The 20,927-nt window shown below is 40.6% G+C and overlaps 1 protein-coding gene across 1 annotated transcript in view; it reads right to left on the reverse strand.

Annotated features, from left to right (window-relative positions):
• The window catches only part of FBXL17 (F-box and leucine rich repeat protein 17), a 500,732-nt gene extending 483,927 nt beyond the window's left edge, over positions 1-16,805 (reverse strand). Inside the window, exons 1-2 of the mRNA XM_090276546.1 lie at positions 15,760-16,805; positions 560-682 (exon numbers count right to left, since the gene is read on the reverse strand). Of these exons, the coding sequence (XP_090132672.1) occupies positions 560-682; positions 15,760-16,740 (1,104 nt within the window). The 5' untranslated portion in view covers positions 16,741-16,805. The remainder of the gene's footprint in view (positions 1-559; positions 683-15,759) is intronic.
• Between the last annotated feature and the right edge of the window lie 4,122 nt (positions 16,806-20,927).

Genomic DNA, 20,927 nt, shown 5'->3' on the forward strand with positions numbered 1-20,927 from the left:
GACGAGAGGCAACCGATTGATGTTTCTCTCCCTCTGTCTCCCTCCCTTCCCCTCTCTCCAACAGTAAATGAATAAAATACATTTTAAAAACAGGGATAATAATAGTATCAACTCATGAAGTTATTGGGAAGATAACATAAATTAATACATATGTCTAAAACCCATAGAACAGTACATGGCACACTGGCAGCACTATCTAAACATTTGCCATAATCTTCTATTATTAAACTAATATTCATGATATGACCCTTCCAAAAAGAAGAAAGTTAAAGTTTTTTTAAAGAATAATGAAAAAAGGGGAAGACAAACAGGAATAAAACAAAGAGGATTAAGAAGCAACCCAAAATTACCAATCCACAGTAAAAAACACATTCTTGACCATAAAAACCTAGCTTTTAACTTAAATTCAGAAACAAAATATACTAAAGCACAGAATTATAGATTATAGTCATTTAAACTATCTTGAGAACTACAACACGAAAGAAGTGATTTGTGAAGAGGAATAAAGATTTTTTTAATAGATCAAATTGAGTATTTCTTAGAATTAAATTACATATACCTGTTGACGACTACTAAGATCCAACTGCTTCCAAAACTGGAAATCTAAACAAAGGTCACGCCAGTACTTGCAAACCAATGATGCAGAAAGGCAACGTTCATCCAGGGATAAATTGGAAAATATCTGTGAATAAAAAAAAGGCCATATGATATTTTTTAGAAAATATTATCATTAAAGCACAAAAATTTATTGAATACAAGTAGCCATTATTAGGAGAGTCATTGTTACAGGCTGTCCTAAAGAGAAAGTATTGTATAGGAGTTAGGAACATGGACTAATATTACCTTTCATGTAAGAAAAGGAGAAAAGGAGAGCAGGGGAATATGTGTGTGTGTGTTTGTGTGGGTCTGTGTGTGTTTTCCAATATTTACAAAATGTAAAAGAAGAAGCCAAAAATTAATTAAAAAATACTCATCTTTATGGGAAGGGAGAAAACAGGAAGGAGAAAGGAATGAAAGTGAAACTACTCTGAAGGTTCCTAGTTTTATAGTTTTGACCTTAGAACCAGGTGAATTTTTTATATAATTTTTTAAATAAAAATATCATAAAAAGGACATTTTATCTTTATGGTATTTTTTTCCAGGAATTTATAAACCCAAGAAAAGTATCATATACATGAACTGTAAGACATCCAACGAAGTGTGTGATCAGGACTCCTAAAAAAAATCAAGATCATGAAAAATGAGGAAAAACTGAGAAAGTGTCAAAGGTGAGGGGAGAAAATGGAGGAATGACAACTAATGCACTCCTGAATTGGAAAAAGGCCATCAACAAAAAAAAAAAATGTACCAATGCCAATTTCACAATTCAACAAATGTATCACTGTAATATAAGATATCAATTTTAGGGGAAACTGAAAGTGGGTAAGGAATACATGAGGCCTCTGTACTATCTTTGCAACATCTCTAATATTATTCCAAAATGAAAAGCTTGTTTTAAAAAGTAATAATTATTTTTTAAATGATCATGGTTAGGATCAATACTCTTTTTTTTTTTTATTGATTTTCTATTACAGTTGTCCCATTTTTCCCGCCTTTGCTCTCCCCTGCTCTACCCACCTCCCCCCTCTACCACAGTCTATCTTCATTTAGTTGTCCATGTCCATAGTCATTCACACTTATTCCTTGACTAGACCTTCTCCTTCTGTCACCTTTTCTCCCCATCTCCAATATACAGATCTTTAATAATTAAGAGACATCAACAAATACAATGTGTGGACCATATTGAAATCCTGAATTGAACCAACTATGAGATACTTCAGGGACTTCCGGCCAAATGGAGGCCCAGACAGAAACGCTGTGTCTCCCTCCACAACTAAGAAGGAATACAACTACCTCAAAACTAGAGACAACCATAAGTTCCAGAAAATCCAGCCGTATGGAAGTCCAGCAAACAAAGTTATAAAGAAGAAATACTCATCCAGACAGGTAGAAGGGGCGGAGCCAGGGCAGAGGTCGTGGTGTCAGGGAGGCAGGAGCAGCGGCAGCAGTGGCAGCAGGCCAGCAGAAAGCGCAGTCATATCTTTTAAAAAATAGGGAGGGACACCTGGGGGGAACACTCCCAGCACCAACACTAGCACCAGACCAGACCAGACCAGACCGCACAGCTCACCATCCCAGAACCAGGGAATTTAAAGACTCATTGCTTCTGACTGTGCAAACAGTGGGGGTTGGGGTGGAGGCAGAAACTTCTGGTCTTTCAGCAGAATCCACTTGTTTAAAGGGCGCCCATTGTCCTAGAATGTCCGCAGACCCACCCACTCTGGGAACAATGACCAGGACAACAGCTAGAGAGGCACCAGTCCCATATGAAGTGGGAGAAGTGCCTAGAATAGGGGAGAATGCCGAGCAAGTGGCATGGCATTGTTCCCTCTCAGACCCCTCCACCATATACAGTGCCACGACATGGTGAAACAGGTCGCCCTGTACTGACAAATCCCTAAGGCTTCACCCCTTACAACATAACAGGAGCGACAGCTCTACCTAAGACACAGAGGCAAACAAACACAGGAGCCTGACAAGATGAGCAGACAGAGAAGTATGGCCCAAAAGGGGGAACGAATCAAGGTTCCAGTGGGAGAACTAAGCGACAAGGAGATAGCCAACCTAACAGATGCAGAGTTCAAAATACTGGTGATAAAGACATTCACAGGCTTGACAGATATACTTAAGTATGGCAAACTCGTAAGGGAAGAAGTGAAGTCTATGCTAAATGAAACAAAGGAAAATCCACACAAAACCAATGGTGAAGGGAAGGAAACCGGGGTTCAAATCAATGATTTGGAACATAAGGAAGAAATAAACAGTCAACCAGTACAGAATGAGGAAACAAGGATTGAAAAAAAATGAGGAGAGGCTTAGGAACCTCTGGGACAACTTTAAACACGCCAACATCCGAATCATAGGGGTGCCAGAAGGAGAAGAAGAGCAAGAAATCGAAAACTTATGTGAAAAAATAATGGAGGAAAACTTCACAAATTTGGCAAAGGAAATAGACATACAAGTCCAGGAAGCACAGAGTCCCAAAGAAGCTAGACCCAAAGAGGACCACACCGAGACACATCATCATTAAAATGTCAAAGTTTAAAGACAAAGAGAGAATCTTAAAAGCAGCAAGAGAAAAGCAGAGAGTTTCCTACAAAGGGGTGCCTATAAGACTATCAGTTGATTTCTCAAAAGAAACTTTGCAGGGAAGTAGGGGCTGGCAAGAAGTATTCAACGTGATGAAAAGCAAGGACTGACAACCAAGATTACTCTATCCAGCAAAGCTATCATTTAGAATGGAAGGGCAAATGAAGTGCTTCCCAGACAAGGTAACGCTAAAGGAGCTCATCATCACCAAGCTATTATTATATGAAATGTCAATGGGACTTACTTAAGAAAAAGATCAAAAGTATGAACATTAAAATAACAACAAACTCACAACTATCAACAACTGAATATAAAAAATAAAAACAAAATCCTACTAAGCAAACCAGAATAGGAACAGAATCATAGGTGTGGGGATCATTTGGAGGGTTATCGGCTGGAAGGGGGAAGGGAGAGAAATGGGGAAATGGTGCAGGGATTAAGAAGCATAATTGGTTGGTACAAAATAGACAGGGGGAAATGAAGAATAATATAGGAAAGGGTGAAACCAAAGAACTTATATGCACGACCCATGGATATGAACTAAAGGGGGTGGGATAGCTAGACGGGAGGAGGGTACTGGGCAGAGGGGAACAAAGGAAAGAAAAAATTGGGAATACTATAACAATATAATCAATGAAGTATATTTTTTTTAAAAATGAAGGAGAAATCAAAGTATTTCCAGATAAATAAACACTAAGTAAGTTTGTCACTAGGAGAGCTACCTACAAGAAATGTTCAAGGGAGTCCTTCAGGCTGAAAGAGCATTTGAAACCACAGTAATCTGAAACCACATAAAAAATAAAGAACACCAATAAAAGTAGGTACGTATGTAAGTAAATATAAAATTCAGAGTTAATACATTTTTGGCTTAAACTCCAATTCTAAATGATGGAAAAGACAACTACATAAAATAATACTTATATATCTATGACATCTATGATAATTTTATGGACACAAAACATATACAAGTGTAATTTGTGACAGTAACAACATAAATATAGAAACAAAGTTTTTACATACCATTGAAACTAAATTGGTATTTGTAGTGCAAGCATCTGACAAGCTCTTTTTATTGTAGTGTGTCTAACACTGAGCCTTTGATTGCCAAGACATCTATTTCAAAAGACCTCAATTATGAATAAAGATATTGCCAGCTATATGGCACAGCTACTAACAAAACAACCAGATAAGGAACGAGGTCATCACCACTCATGAATGTCCCTCTTTCAGAAAACCCTGGGTAATTTAGATAACTGACCACTTGAGTGGAATTCATTTCTCCCTTTCTGTGCCGTAATTCCTGCTCTTATGCTTTAAATTAGCCAATAAAAGTAAACCCATAAAATGCTAAACATCCCACTGTTGGATTATACTAAAGGCAGAGCCCCAAGTCCACGTTCTCTACCTGCGACCTGACTGTGGGGCCCTTGAAAGTGTCATATGCCATCCACGATCTGTGAGTAGTAAATCTTGTCCTCAAAGTTCTCTGATGGTTCCTTGTTGAAGTGTGTCCTGCAGTCATAAGAACCAAAAGAACAGGCCCAACCATAAATAAGCATCCTACTGGGGGACAAGTCTCTCAAGTTTGCTAGAAGTGATGTGTGACTGGGCAAGAACTGTAGGCATTTCTGACCAAGGATACTACCATTGATAGGCTCAAGAGCAACAGTACAGTATTAATCAAAATGAGATTGTTATAAATTATCATGATAATTATAAATCTCAGGGCAAATGCTAGGAAAGTAACTAAGTGTAGGAGACCATTTTGTGGGTATAGGGAACTGTAACCGCTGCGCAAGCCAGACCCGAAAATGGGACTGTAAGACTTGACCGAAAACAGGAAGCAGCTGGTGGCATGCTCCAAATATCACACCACTGGTCACTTGCTAGAGGGAAGAAATAGGAATGCAATGTATCTTTTGAGGACTGTCCTGCTTTATCCAGCTTTAGGTCTGTATCAGCAGGATGTTTGCTATCAACAGAATGCTTAACTCAAGGAGTACAATCTAATCTTTTGCCATGTGCTCTGATGCCAGAAAGTCTAACCGATTGTTACAATATATTGATCTATGTTCCTCTTTGGTAATCCTCTTTATGTTTGGGTGGAGGGCTGATTTCGCAACCCAAGCATTTCTGCGTGTAGCTAACTCAGTAAAAGCTCTATTGAGAAGAATATCAGGAGTGACCCCACCCTAGGGGCACTCTCTTCTTCCTCCTCAGGTCCTTCGTCTCTGGGTCAATTTCTTCATCCACGATGGGGCAACTGCGGGTTCAGGAACCCCCACAATTAAGCAGTCATGCATCGCTTAACAACAGGAATACATTCTGAGAAATATGACATTAGGTGATTTCATCATGTGAATATCACAGAGTGCACTTACAAACACCTAGATGGTACAGCCTACTACATACCTAGGCTATATGGTATAGCCTACTGCTCAGAGGCTACAAATCTGTACTGAATACTCAAGGCAACTGTAACACAATGGATTTGTGGAAATCCACAGTCTCTGTGTGGGAAGAGCACATTCAGGCTTAGTCATTTTCAAGTCTGCCTTGGCCCTTGCTTTCTGCTAGACACTCTCAGGTTCCAACTGCACATATGCACGGTTTCACAATAGGACAAAAATAAAGATGGAAAGTTTATCCTTTTATAGTTGTCTCATTTCCAAGGTCTGTCTGTCAAATTTCTAGCTGGTCCCCTACTGATCCCACTGGCACCACAATCGGAACCTTGCAAATATGTGGATTTTCCCTGTTTGTTTCCCACCAAGTTCATCACTTGTAGTTGACAAATAGATTGCCCCAAACGTATTTAGCCTCTTTGGCATCGAAGCTGCAAGCTTTCCAAACTCTAGTTTTTGCCAAAAGTACTAGGATGGGGCCACAGTAGGGGTCTCACACAAGAATGCTGTAGACTTCCATTATTCACCTGAAACTCTAGCAGTTTTCCTAGGAATAAGCAAGAAATTTGTTGCCTGCCTTTGGTCAATTTCCAAAGTCCAAACAATTTGGGAGAATTTTGGTCAGTTTTTTTGTTTTTGTTTTTGCTTTTTGTGGAAAAGGGTCACCAAACTCTTCGTGCAGCCATAGCTGAAAGTCCCTCCCTTATGCATATTTTTATGCCTTCTTCCCCATTTTACATGTGAGAAAATTGGGATTCAGGGAGACTCGATCATCTGGTTAAGATTAAAGCACTACATGGTTTTAAAGGGCTGGTTTGTCCCTTAACAAATAGAAAATATGTAGAGCATGGTCGTTATAACCAAGAAACACCTTGTTTAAAGTATGTCTCATTTTGGATAGCACCTTCTTTAAACATTAGTTTTCTCTTGTGAAAGTGAGATGATCATTATAAACCATAAGTAACTGACTAACTCTAAGTGGACCTAGATGAGACTTATTCACTCAGGGGAAAGGAAATTCAGTAAGTAGGTAAAGGGAAGATAAAACCAGTACCAGTGAAGACAGACAAAAGTAAAAAGGCAAAATACTAAGTTTAAATATCAATGCATATATAGTAAATCTTTGCATATGATTTATGGTAAGCAACCTGCACAATGGCCCATAATGATCCCTTCTTCTGGTATTTACATCTGTGTAATCCTATCCTCTTCAATGTGAGTTCGATCTATTGACTCACTTCTTTTTTTGTTTGTTTTTGTTTTTTACTTTTTTAATGAATTTATTGGGATGGCATTGGTTAATTGTACACCAGGGGTACAATTCTATAACACATCATCTGTGTATTGTATTGTATGTTCACCACTCCAAGTCAATTCTCCTTCCATTGCCATTTATCCCGCCCCACTTTTACCCTCTTCTGTCTCTGCCCACAGCCCTTTCTTGACTTACTTCTAAAGAACAGAGTATGGCAGACATGATAAGATATTATTGCTGAGATTAGGTAAAAAACAAGCTGTGGCTTCCATTTTGTGTATTCTTGGATCTGTTACTCTGGGAGAAGCAAGCTGCCATGTTTTAAGTAGCCCTATGGAGAAGCCCATGTGGCATGGCAAGGAACTTAAGCATCTGGCCAACAGCCACTGAGGACCACAGGCATGTCAACAACCACACAAATAAGCTTGGATGGGAATTCTCAAGCTCCAGCCAACACATTGATTATAGCCTCATAAAGAGACCATGAGTTAGGACACAGCTAAGCCACATGGGGATTCCAAACCCACAGAAATTATAAAATAATAAATGTTTGTGGTTTTAAACTGCTAAGTCCTGGCATAACCTATTACATAATAGATAATACATGTTTTAAGATTCCTGCTTTTCTTTGTCATTAAAATGCTATCTCACCCATATCCTAACTCCTCAGAAAATAACCACTCAGCCCCAAAGTTATTTCACAAACTTCTGTGTACATGTCCCTGGGTTTCTGTGGGAGACACTAAGACATGAAATTTGTTCACTGGCTTTAAGATTATACTCAAAGGCATTTCTGAATTACCTTTGGATAATTTGAGATTCAAAAAAAAAAAAAAAACATGTCAAAGGTCGCTTTGAAGAAAGAGAACACAGGTCTGTAAAGGACTGATCTGGAACAATATGTTTGTAGAATAAGGAAAACTACAAAAAAAGAAAAGATGACACTGAGAAAAACTGGATGGCATGTACATCAAGCCAGGAAACTGCTTACTTTAACAGAGGCCTGTTAGCAATGTCTTAAACATGACAGAAGTCCAAACTATTGATAAGTTAGGTTTTCTAAGAATGTAGAAAATTCAGGGGTCTATCATCTTAAATCTCATTACTCTCCCATCATTGCCCTCACTTATAAGGTGAAAGACGGCTTACTCTTATAAGCCAGGTGGTTTACCCCTAAAAAAAAAGAAAGGACAAGCAGCTGCCTTTTATGGTATTTGACCTAGTACCTAATACCTAATATTTAGTCGCAAGGCCATACCTATCCATGAGAGGCTAAGAAATAGTATCTAGCCCTGACCGGTATGGCTCAGTTAGTTGGGTATCTTCCCACCAACCAAAAGGTCATCCAATCAATACCCAGTCAGGGCACATGCCTAGGTTGCAGGTTCGGTCCCCAGTCAGGGTGTGTACAAGAGGCAACTGATGGATGTTTCTCCCCTCTCTTTCTCCCTCCCTTTTCCTCCCTCTAAATTTAAATAAATAAAATATTTTTAAAAGGAAGGAAGGAAGAAAGGAAAGGAGGGAGGGAGAGATGGAGGGAGGGAGAGGGAGAGAGGGAGAGAGGTATAGAGGTAGAGAAAGAGAGAGAAAGAGAGAGAGAGAGAGAGAGAGAGAGAGAGAGAGAGAGAGAGAGAGAGAGAAAGAAACAAAGAAACAAAGAAAGAAACAAAGAAACAAAGAAACAAAGAAACAAAGAAACAAAGAAACAAAGAAAGAAAGAGAGAGAGGAAGGAAGGAAGGAAGGAAGGAAGGAAGGAAGGAAGGAAGGAAGGAAGGAAGGAAGGAATGGCAGGAAGGAAGGAAGGAAGGAAGGAAGGAAGGAAGGAAGGAAGGAAGGAAGGAAGGAAGGAAGGAAAAGAAAGAGAAAGAAAGTCTAATTAGGTCGTCATGTGCCTAGCTGGAACATGGTGGATTCTTTACTAAAAAGAATATAAAGGGAATGGATATTGGGAAACAGCAGTGACTTGTAGTCAGGACCTGAATTTAAAACAAGCTTAATGTTCCTGATCTTTAGTGACAGATCTGGACAATATAACTAAGCTATTAATTATGAGAAAGTCACTGCCAGGCTGATATCCAATTATTCTAAACCTTGAAAGATTCTTGGGGGTGGGAGATCATAATTTTTCTCTTTTTAAAGTTTTTTTTATTGAGGTATAATTGGCACATAACATTATATGAGTTTATTTCAAAATGATCACCACAATCAAGTCTAGTGACCATCCATTACCATACCTAGTTACAAAATTTTTCTTTTTCTTTTTCTCATAAGGACTTTTAATATCTCTCTTAGCAACTCTGATATGCAATACAGTATTATTAACTATAATCACCATGACTTATTTATTTTATAACTGGAAGTCTTTACCTTTTGATAGATTCAATTTTTGAGTGAGACATTAGTATAAGACAGCAGTTTTCAACAATGGCACACATAAACTAATTACTAAAATTCTGCAGCACACCAAAAAATATATATTTTGCCAATCCTGACAAAAAATAAAAAAATAAAAAGGTATAATTTTGATTCATTCAGACCAGACATCTATTGTTGTGTTAGCTGTTGTCATTTTTTAAATTTGACAGTCTATGGGAAAAGAGGTCAGTGTCCCTAACTAGTCAGATATTGCATGTTTTAAAAATTCTTGTAGCACACCAGCTGAAAATCACTAATATAACATATCAGAAGATCTTATCTGCTATTAGATAGTACTGTAAAAAGGAGTTAAGATTTATGAGGAAGCATGCTGTATAGAAATACTTGAAAAGGAGTAAAGCTGTGTAGTTATTTTACAATGATTATTTCCTGTGCATCAGGGACTATGCTAGATGTCATGAAAGACACAGAGGTATTAACAATGCAACACAGTATTCCAGACTACAAGCTGTATGATCCATTTATATGAACTTTCTAGAAAAGGTAAAAGTACAAAAGCAGAAAGCAGATCAGTGAGTGGCTGCCTTGGGCTAGGGGTGGGAACAGAAAATCACAGCAAAGAGGCACAAGAGAAGTATCTGAGGTGGTGGAGGTGTTCTAAAACTGAATTGTAGTGATGGTTGCACAACTGTATATATTTATTAAAACTCAACTTACACTTAAATGGGTACACAAATACCACTAAAGATGCTTTTCTAGAAAAGTCCACAAGCTCTATATTTTCATAATTCTATCATCTTTCCACCCAGAACCTCTGAATTATTATTTGAGAAAATACACACACACACATGCACATACCACACATTTTGGTTAGGAACTAAGCAGATAATATCCTATAGCTTCAGATAGAGCCCCTCTCTAAAAGTTTCTCAGAATTAACTATTTCAACTAAGTTCCTCTTCTCTGGTCTTTTTGATCTTTTTCCCATGTACATCATATCTTGCCCTCTTCCTTAAATATTCTATTTTTATTGCCTGCCAAAAGCTTGAAAGCAAAATCTACTGAATAGTCTGTTAAATAAAGCACCATTTAGAAAAAGAGGCACAAAATATACTCCTGGTACTTTTCTAACTAAACAGACATAGGGAAATCACAAACTATAAAATTATTTTCTCGTCTATAATTAAAAATAATTTCTCACAATTATTAAATTTAAAGCTCAGCAAACTAAAAAAAGCCCAACTATTTCTACATAGAGTGTTACTTAATAGCAAAGTCAAATATTATAAAATTTATACAAGAACAAGTTTTATTCTAAAGCCAATCACTAAAGACTTTTTCTTGAAGTATTTTGGGAGGAGATACTATGAAACAAAGTGTCCTTTTGACATATCTCCAGTACTTTTGGAGGACTTCCTTGTGTTCTGGCACAAAATATTCTAAGCTCATCTTGTACTTTCTTTGTCCTAGCCCTGTAACCAGCTATTTCTCCATGGAGCACTGATTCCTTTTATTGGAGAATGGTATTTAGAAGCAAAGATGTATACATTAAATGTACTCATTACTATTGAGTATTGCTGCTCTAAGGCCCTCTCAGTGGCAGAGCTAGGGAATATGTGTATGTTTATGTGTATGTACCTAATCAATTTCCCATTACTACTGCTATTTTTTTTTTTTCTCCACATGTATACTATCACACCAGTTGGGCTCCAAATTGGCCAAGAGTTGGGCAAGACTCTCGATAAGCATAAAATGGGATATTTAGCCAAAGTTAAGCAACTAATATGGTAATATTAAATGCTTCTGTGTTTGCCTTCACTTACCTTCCCTTACAAGGTTATTCCCTTGACAGCTACTCAGTATAAGGCACCACAATTTAGAGACTTCCTAAATTAAGAAAACAAATCTCACCTTTTGTAACCTGATTGTTAATCAAGATTGCTTAGCATTCTCCAGCAAAGAAAAATCTTGAATCTGACTTCCTAAGAACATTTCATTTCAATGCTGACTAAAACTATCCCTAGAATTCCAGAGACATACCTTCTAGAGGTTATTTGGTACTGAAGCCTTAAATCAAGCCTGCATAGAATACTACATGTAATTTAGTTCCTCTTACCCACTAGGAATCTACATTCAAAGCTTTAAAAAGTGATAGTTTTTTTCATTTAACTAATTTCCATTGTGTCATCCTTTTTAGCATATCTGAAACAAAACAGATCAGGTATGTAAGCTTTCCTCCAAAGCACACTTCTCTTAAAAAACTCTTCCTCAAACACTAAAACAACCTGTTGGTAATAAAGCTGTAAAAATAAAGATTTAACACCTACTGACACATTATCAAGGGTTCATGCATGGTGAAGTGGTTTCCTAATGATGGTGATAGATTCTGGATCTCTCACCTGGTTTCCTTTGTAAAGAAATAGGTCTGCTGACAAAGAGCAAGATATCTAAAGACAGCACATAAAGTCTCTAAAATTTAAATATAGATCACAACATACCCAGTTACTCAAATAGTAATTACAAAGAAAAATATTCCACTTTTATAATTTGTAAAATTGTTGCATAATTATTCTACCATATAAATAACTAATTGTCACATCGGTAGGCAAGGTTGCTTAAGTTATAAAGGCAACAGGCAGCAAAAATTGAAGCTAGCTTATTTGATCCAAAACAATCCATTAACCAAAGATCAACTTTAACAGGCTTAAGTACTTAAAATACTACTCTCAGTTGACCTTTGAAAAGCTATTCCTTGCTCCTCAAATTTCCTATACTAAAGATCACAGTTCAACCCTACAGACCCAATTTTAAATTAGCCTCTGACTCATAAGAGCTTAGAAATCAGTCATCTGGTATAAGCTCCTCCTCAGCCTCCCCACCCCGCCCACCCTCATTCATGAATCTCTTTCATAAAATCTCTGAGAGAAGATTATTAAAGCTCTCTTACACAGTATGTTGAAAAGATCTGTGGACCTGGAAACACTAAACTGGGTTCCAGTCCATTGTCTGCCATTCACTATCTAAGATGTCTTGGGGTAAATAAACCATTTTATTTCTCCAGCCTGTATCTTCATGCATAAGACATGGGGAATGACCAGATGCTGTCAAAGGTCTCTTCCTATTCTGAAGTTACATAATTATGATTTCTAGAGGCTTACTATTTCAAGAAAGAACTCATTTTATTTTTACACAGCTCTTACTGTTAGAAAACTTTCTAAATTTCCAAATAGTCTTCAAACCTGAAATTTCACTTCTTGAAATCTACCCTAGAAAAAGATGATCACGTGTACATAGAAAAACAAATCAATTAGCATTGTGTGTAATAACAATTAATTAGAAACATCCATTCCTAGAGAAATAAATACAGTGTAGCCCAACACTATAGGATACTATGGAGCAGTTAAAAAGAATGAAGGAAACCATATACTCACTAATGGAGAAGATCTCCAAACCATACTATAAACAAACAAAAAATTGAAGAACATGTACATTTTTGATGCCATTTATGAAAAAAAAAGAAAAACTATCAAGGTATACACAGAACTTTCTACAATGATGGAAATGTTCTAGATCACAGTCCAGTGACAGCTGCCAGTCACCCATGACTATTGAGGTGGCTATTGTGACTGAGAAACTGAATTTTAAATTTTATTTAATTTTAACTACTTTAAATTTAAATAGCCACATGTGGCTAGTGGCTATTGTACTTAACAGCACAGGTCTAGAAGAACAATCTAAACCGGTAACAGTAGTTAGTAGTTCCCTCTGGAGAAGAAACTACAAGGAAATGTAGAGGTAAACAAAGGCAAACTTTTGCTTTACCTGCATTGTTTGAATGTTTTAAAGCAGGTAACACTTATTATTCACACAAAATAAAACTTAAAAATGAAAGGCCTTGTTAATAGTAAGCCAAAAATCTGCCTATGAAGCACCGAAGATAGAATTCAGTTCTTCTCTTTTGCTTTTGCCATACCTGAAAAAAATTGGGGGAGTATGAGAGCTTTCCGTAATAACATCCTTTAAATCTTATTTCCTCACATTTCTCTTGCCCCTCTATAACCCTATTTCTTACAACTACAGTAACTTCTGATACAAAAGGTACAAAAATACAGTCATAAAGGCTATTAAATCATTATCAAGGTAGCAGAACATAGAGTATACATACTTTCTAAGAATGTTTCCAATGGAGGTGATGGATTTGTGCCTCTCTGTGCAACAACACTTTCTATACTGTAAAAAAAGAAAGGAAGGAAGGAAGGAAGGAAGGAAGGAAGGAAGGAAGGAAGGAAGGAAGAAAGGAAGGAAGAAGAGAAAAGAGAAAAGAAAAGAGAAAAATAAAGCTATAGCTCCCCTAAGTCTTCTCTTCTCCAAGCCAAACACTTCAGTTCTCAACAAAAACAGCCAGAATACTCTCAACATCACATGGCTCTGTTGCAGCTGAGAACAAAAACTCGAGTCAGGATATAAATATTTCTTAGACACTTCTCTTACGGGTATGGCATATTCACCCAGAGTCTCAGTCCAGACTTCTAAACTTTTGGTCATTCATTTGTTTATAAATATATATTAGTGCTAGTAAATGCCAGGCACTGCACTTAGTGGAGGGGATACAGCAATAAGCAAGATCTATGTCAAGAGAGCCTCTGCCCCCAAAAGACTTATTCCTGAAAATTCTATTTGGATTGGTAATCACTGATAAACCTTGATTTCAATTCATTCCAGACAATCCAACTCACTTGTTGCTGAATACAACTAGGACCATGAAACCCGCACAATCTTTATTCAAGTTTCTAACACAGGGAAAAATTCTATGTAATATGTCCAAATTCTCCAACACAACAGGGCAAGTCTACTAATTCCCAAATGTACCTTAGAGCAAGTTTTCAACAGTCCACAGCAAAAATGTGAAAAAGAACAATGTAGCATATAAAAGTAGAATAAACTTGCCTACAGGAATTCTCTTTATTATAAAATTGTGTCCTTTTTTTTTTTCCTGTAATGTATTAAAATGTTCTCTACCTCAAGAAATAATGGTTTTTGGTAGAAAGCAGGAAGTACCTGGTTTTTTATTTCAGTTTGTTTTTAACAGTCTTGCTTACCAAATAACAAGAGAGCTATCAAACCTCTATACCAAATATTTGTTGATATTTTATTTGTCCATGTCAGCCACAGAGTTAAAGGACTCAAGAAAGTTCCAACTGCTCTATAATGCACATCCTGAACACACAAAGGAGACAATTACTCCTTCAACAAATATACCTCCTTAAGAGTAAAGTCATTACGTTTTGACACATGGAAAAGTTAACGTTACCCACTCTAGTTGTATAACCTTCAAGAACATTAATGTCACAATAAAACATTTAAGAAAGACGCAGGATTATAAATATGCAAAAAGTCTAATCAAACAAAGTATACTGGTGACAGTAACAATTGTAATTGATGACAGTTGCTTCAGTAACAATAAAAGTAGCCAAATTTTATCTAAGTTACTTGTACCTAGTCTTAAATATCATCTACACTGGAAAAGGAGGTTTACATTTAAGTTCCAGAAATGGGCGGATGGGGGGGAGAAAATGAGGGGGGGAAATCACTTGTTAATAATAATACAAACTCTATCACATAATTAAGTTTATCACTAGTAATGACAAAACTGCAATTTTACTTAGTACTTGAAAGTGAGACAAAGCTCCCACAGGACACCTGCCCCTTCTCCACTCACCCATCCCCCAATAAAAATTAGTTGTCCTTATCTTCTGGTAACCTGTATAATTTTATGTAAGGGTTAAAATGTAGGAAGCTAATACAACACAGCCTCAACAAAAGGGTTTTCAGGTCAAGCAAGCTTAAATTCCCCAGATGTACCTCTTACTTTCCATGTGTGACCTTGGACAAGTCATTCATCGTCTGCAAGCCACACTCAGCTGTGAGCTCCATGAACAAACACTTCTGCCTGACCTAGCACTGTAGACATAGAATATTGAAATACCAGTTTCCTCTTATATAAAGTAAGGATGTTAACAATGTTTTAACTCATAGCAGTCACTGGAGGGTTAACTTAAGACACTATTTATATAAACCTCTGGCACAATGCCTGATCATAGTAAATGCTCAAAAAAGTTAACTTACTAGCATCGACTGCCAGCTATCAAACCTGAAAGTAGCTTGAAGACTTTCGAATACTAATATAAAAAGTCTTTACCCAGTAAGTGCAAGTTGCTCAATTAATAAATATCTCACAGAAAACCTAGGAATAGTTTCCAAACCACTGGGCTGGGAATCTCATCATAGATGAGCCCTGAAGTGTGTGCAACAAATCCAAGCTCTTAAAAGACATTCAGTAGACTCCAGGTTTTCCTACTTCAAAAAAGGAGGCCCTAAGCATCCGCCCCATTGGTCTCCCACTCTCCCCTTCGGACGTCCCCGGCTGTCAGGGAACCCCCTCCTCCGCGCTGAAGGGGAGGAGAGAGGAAACCTCGAGGAGGGGGCCGGGTGGGGGGGGGGAGCGCGCGTCCCGCGCTGTCGCCCAGACCCACCTTGAGCAGGATGGATGGCGGCAGCTGGTTGATGTCTGGGGTTTCGGGGGGCGATTCCCTAGGACAGTCGCAGGGGTTTCCGCGGGGGTCTTGACAGTCCGCGTTGCCGCAGTCGTGCTGCTGCTGGGCAGTCGAGGGGGCGGCGCTCCCCGCTCGGACAGCGTCCCCGCCGCCTTCGGCGGGGGCACCCTCGGAAGTAGGAGAGGAGGGCGGGGGGCAGAGAGGCTGCGGCGGCTGTTCGGAGCCCTGGCAGCCACCGGCATTGGGGGGCCGGGGAGGCGAGGCGCCCCCTCCCGCTGGCCCGCCGCCGCCACCGCCGCCACCCCCACCGCCACAGCGGGGCTGCTTACAGGGGGTGCAGGCGGGCACCCCGGCCCCCTTCCGCTTGCACACCATCTCAGGGGGCGTGGGGGGCTCGGCCGGCGGCTGCGGCGGCGGCCCCCGGAAGAGCTGCACCGCGACGGGCGGCCCCAGGAAGCGCACGGGCCCCACGCTGGCCAAGAGAAGGCTCCGGCCCTGCTGCTCCCAGGCGGCGGCCGCAGCCAGCCCCAGCTCTCTGCAGCAAGCGGCGGGCGACGAGGCCGAGGCGGCGGCGGCGGCGGCGGCAGCAGCCGAGGAGAGTAGGAAGCGGCGGGCGGCGGAAGCGCAGTCCTCGGCGGCCAGGGCCGCGCAGCGCCGCGCCAGGTGCTGAGGGGAGGCGGCCGCGGCGTAGGCCCCGTCCCGCGGCGGCGGCGAGAGCTGCGGCTCCTCCTCTGGGCCGGCGGGGGCGGGAGCGCCGGGGCTGTGCACGATGAAGCAGAGCATGCAGGGCCCGCGGAAGAAGCAGTCCCGGCTCCGGGGCGCCGCCGGCTGTGGGGACGCCTTGGCCGGAGTCCGGCGGGGCAGCCTGAGGAGAGGGCGGCGGCGGCGGCACCAGCTGCAACAGCGAGGCCTCTTCTGGCTCGGGCGGTTACGCGGCTCCTTCGAGAGAAGGTGGCCCATATAGAAGGCCCCGAGGAGGGGGACCGGGGCGGGGAAGCAGGGAGGCCCGGACAGGCGGGCTCCCGGCAGCAGGGCAGGCCGCTCGCCGACTGGGCCTCCGGCCCGCCGCAGGGTCGCCCTCCCTGCGCACACACACGTACACACGGGCACACATGCGACGGTGGGGGGGTGGGCGTCAGCTGCGGGCCGCCTCAGCGCCCGTCGGGGACTACATGCTTTCCCCAGGGAAGCCGGGAGAACGATGGGCGCGAGCTTTGGGGACGCGACGGAGAGAGCGAGCCTTCCGGCTGGGCGACCTGTCCGAGCCTGACCCGCCGGCTCAGTCAGTCACTGCGGCGGCCAGGGGAACGCAGAGTCCCGCTCGGACCATTTTAACTGCGGCTCCGCCGGCGGCGCGCGCGCCCGCGACACAGCTCGGAGCTGCAGGAGCGCGCAGCCAGCACGGGCAGGGGGCGGAGCTGGCTGCGGCGGCGGCGCGCGCCGGGCGGGGCTGCGGGCTCCGGCTACTCGCCGAGACAGCCGCTGGGCTGGGACTGCTGAAACGCTGGCCAGCATGGGCTAAGGGCTGCCTCCCGTCCCTAGGGGTTGCGCGGAGGTCGGTAGGCCAGCGCCCCTTTGCTAGGGTGAGGCAACCCTTCGGAGCCAGCTGTGTGACATCCGTTTGCAAAGCCGCGGTGACGTCTGTAGGTGTAAGTTCAAGAACTGCCATTGGCCCGGAGCCGCTCAGCTCTTCCGCTCAACCCCACTCCCCGACTTGGCGACTGTGGCCACTTAGGACCGGTAACCAGGGTTCCGTCTGAAGGCCGACCCGTGTCCCGGGCTGCCTCTTCGGTGGAGTGGCAGATGTGTAACAAAACCGGTGTTCTTACGTGAAGGGTTAATTGGTAGTGCAACAGTGTTGTGTTTCTCCTCGTTTTCATACTTTGTTACTTGTGGCAGACTACTAACTACATAACTTTATTTCAAGATGAAAGTATATATCAAGTTACCTATACACGCCAGAAAGATAGTTTGTCAACCCAGTAAGTCTGCACCCTTGAAATCCCATCTGTCTATCCATCATATATTTTAAAAATGATTTCGAAGTGCCTGCTATATGATAACATGGTTCTAGGTAGACCTTGGTGACTGTGATGAGCAAGTGGAAATATGCTTTGCTGACAGCCCTTTAGATGGTTTGACTAGAATGATACCAAAAAGACAGGACAATAACTAAAGCCGTACCTGGTGATGGGAGATAAGCTTTCAGGAGGGAGAAGAAATTGGAAGAGGCCCAGTGATGGCAATAACCCAGTTTAATGGAACAGATAAGGAGATGATAAGAGATAATAAAACAAGGCCCTTGAGAAGACGGGATGGCAGGTACCTTAGGAGGGATGATACCATCTTCATTGTGATTGGAAGGAATAAGGAAAGGAGGGGCAAAAGATGGATACAAGTAGGTGTATGTTTCTGGAAAGGAAGTGAAAGTTTCTTTCATATGGTTACCTGCTGAAGGGTGGAAGGACAGTGACAGTTTTTAAAAGCTACTAAAGAACTTGAGAGAACTAATTGAGCAAGCAAGAGTGAAGGTCCATCCCCATAGAGACTATTATTTGAGCCTGTGTGACCTTCCCACCACAGTGGCCAGCCTTCCCTAGCCTTCACCCAAACATACCATCCAACCTTGGCTAATAATTGCCTCTTTGTTAAGAATGACTTTTATTTTAGGTCTCTGCCAGTATTCAGGGATCTCCCTTACTGAGCTTGATCACAGTGAGATGGAAGTCCAGGAAATCTAAAGGCAAAGAATTATGAAAGGGTTTTACATACCTGTTACTACCAAAAGCACTGCCCAAACTATGTTTACCTACTTATGTTATCCACACAGCTTTCATCCCTCCGGCTGTAGAGGGATATTCCAGGGCCCCAGAGCTTGATTCTTGAGGACAAGAGGTTAGGAGTGACCGGGATTGCCCGAGGCCTGTTAAAATATCCTTTGCCATCTCTACCAGGCTACACTTTGAACAAAAGGAGAGGGGTTCTAAGCTTTTCAAATACTTTCACTATGTCAAAATTGTGGACCCATTAGTTTCATGTAAGTGAAACACACACAATTAGCTAGCGATCTCACTTAGAAGTATTGATCCAAGAAAGATAAAAGTATATATGCATGAAAAGACTTGCACAAAAAATGTTTATAGCTGCTTTATTCATGATCACCAAAATCTATAAGCAGCCCAGATGTCCATCAGTAGAGAAAGCATGAATAAACAGGTATACTCATTTAATGGCTACTACTCAGTAATTTTTTTTTTTAAGGAAGGAAGGAAGAAATAAAACAAGAATGAATCTCAAAAACTTATACTGAATCAGATTCTAGAATTGGTAACAATCTCCCCATGTGATTACTTCCCAGGCACCCTGACACCATGCAAACCTCTCAGGAACTACACATATAATCTAACGTCTTGTTTCAGAGATGAGGCAAGTGAGTTAGAGACTTTTGAAGTGGTTTCTGAAAATCCCAGCACTAATTCTTAACTTCCAATTCCAGAGTCTTTCAGCCACACGCAGGTGACTGTTTTTTTGTTTGTTTGTTTTTGTTTTTTTCTTTACCATGGCATGTAGCAGAGAGTCTTGTATATTACAGTGATGATTTAGTAAACTACGGTTCTCACCAGAGCTGTAATGAATATTAGAACTCATTACCCTAAGTAATAACACTGATGATACTCTAAATATTCAGGAACCAATTAAAGTATTATACATTGCTATTTAGAGATAATAGTAGCACTTGATGGCTTTGTTACAAAAAGAAAAGCAGCCTGAACAATTGGGAACTTGCCTGGAACTATTAAGTAGGCTTTGGTGTCACTGCCATTATAAGATAGGTCTGCGTATTCTGTTGAACATAATTTCACAAAACATCAACATCAGACAGGACCTCCCTGTGACCATGATAGACAAGACAAAAATAAGACCCTTCATAATCATGTCTAACCACAGCAAATACAAGAACATCCTCCAAACAACCAAACATTCTGACAAATATAAAGTGACTTCTATTTCTTGACCAATTATAACCTTAGCTTTGCTTCATTCTTCCTACTTTCTAGATAACAGTTACTAAAATATCCAATAATAGAATTACCTCTCCTTCCTGACAGCATCCATTTCCAGAGCAAAGCCTTGAACCTTCCCAAAATCACCTAACACAAGCCCAATCCTATGTCTTTTTTTAATCATTTTTAATCTTAATTACAGTTGACATACATTATTATGTCTTTTACAACACCTTCTTACTGAGACCCTCCACAGTTCCTCATGGTGTGTTATCTGTTTCCTTGTGACAAATCAATAAACCCAACTTGGTTTGACTGGATGTGTTCCTGCTGGTCTTTGGCTGAAAGACATTCACAATTTTTATAAGCAAAGCTTACCACCTTATCAAATTACTGCACCCTTATACTGTACACCTTAAACTTATATAGTTCTCTATATCAATTTTATCTCAATAAAGTGAAATAAAATAAAATGACTTCCTCCTCTTTCCTCTTACCCTGTTTTTATTTATACTTCATTATCACACATTTATTTTGCCTTTTTTTTTTTTTAACTTCCAGTCTCTTCCAGTAGAATGTAAGCTTCATGAGGACACAGTTTGTTCAGTTTTTAGGAACATAATCTGGCAGCTGTATGGAAGATGGACCACAGTAGGAAGAGACTTGTAGCAGGAACACTAATATTATTCAAAGGGTCAATGGAGAGGCCTTAAAAACATGAATTAAGACAATCATGGTGGGCATAATGAAGTAGGGTTAAGAAACATTTCTTACAAGGGGTTTTCAGGATTTAGTTATTTATGAATTAGATAGAAGGGAATGATAGGGAGGAAATGAAGAAACCCACAATAATGACTTATTTTCATATTTGAATATAACTCAGAACTGAGGTAAACCTGTGTTATACATAGATTTACACTAAAATCTAGTATATAGATTTAAAATGTTAAAAACAGTTTAACTGGAAAGCCTTTTCTTTCTTTGCTGACAGAATGCACTTACTTTGAAATTCACATTTACATATAAATGAGACCCATGTATAAAAGGCTTTAATGCTTGCCAGTGGGTAATGATGGTTGTTATAAATAGCTAAAAACATCCTATGGCACTGATGACAGAGGTAGAGCACCATTAACATGCCAT

This window comes from Furipterus horrens, unplaced genomic scaffold (assembly GCF_987537825.1).
Source record: "Furipterus horrens unplaced genomic scaffold, mFurHor1.1.pri manual_scaffold_5, whole genome shotgun sequence".
Lineage (NCBI taxonomy): Eukaryota > Metazoa > Chordata > Mammalia > Chiroptera > Furipteridae > Furipterus > Furipterus horrens.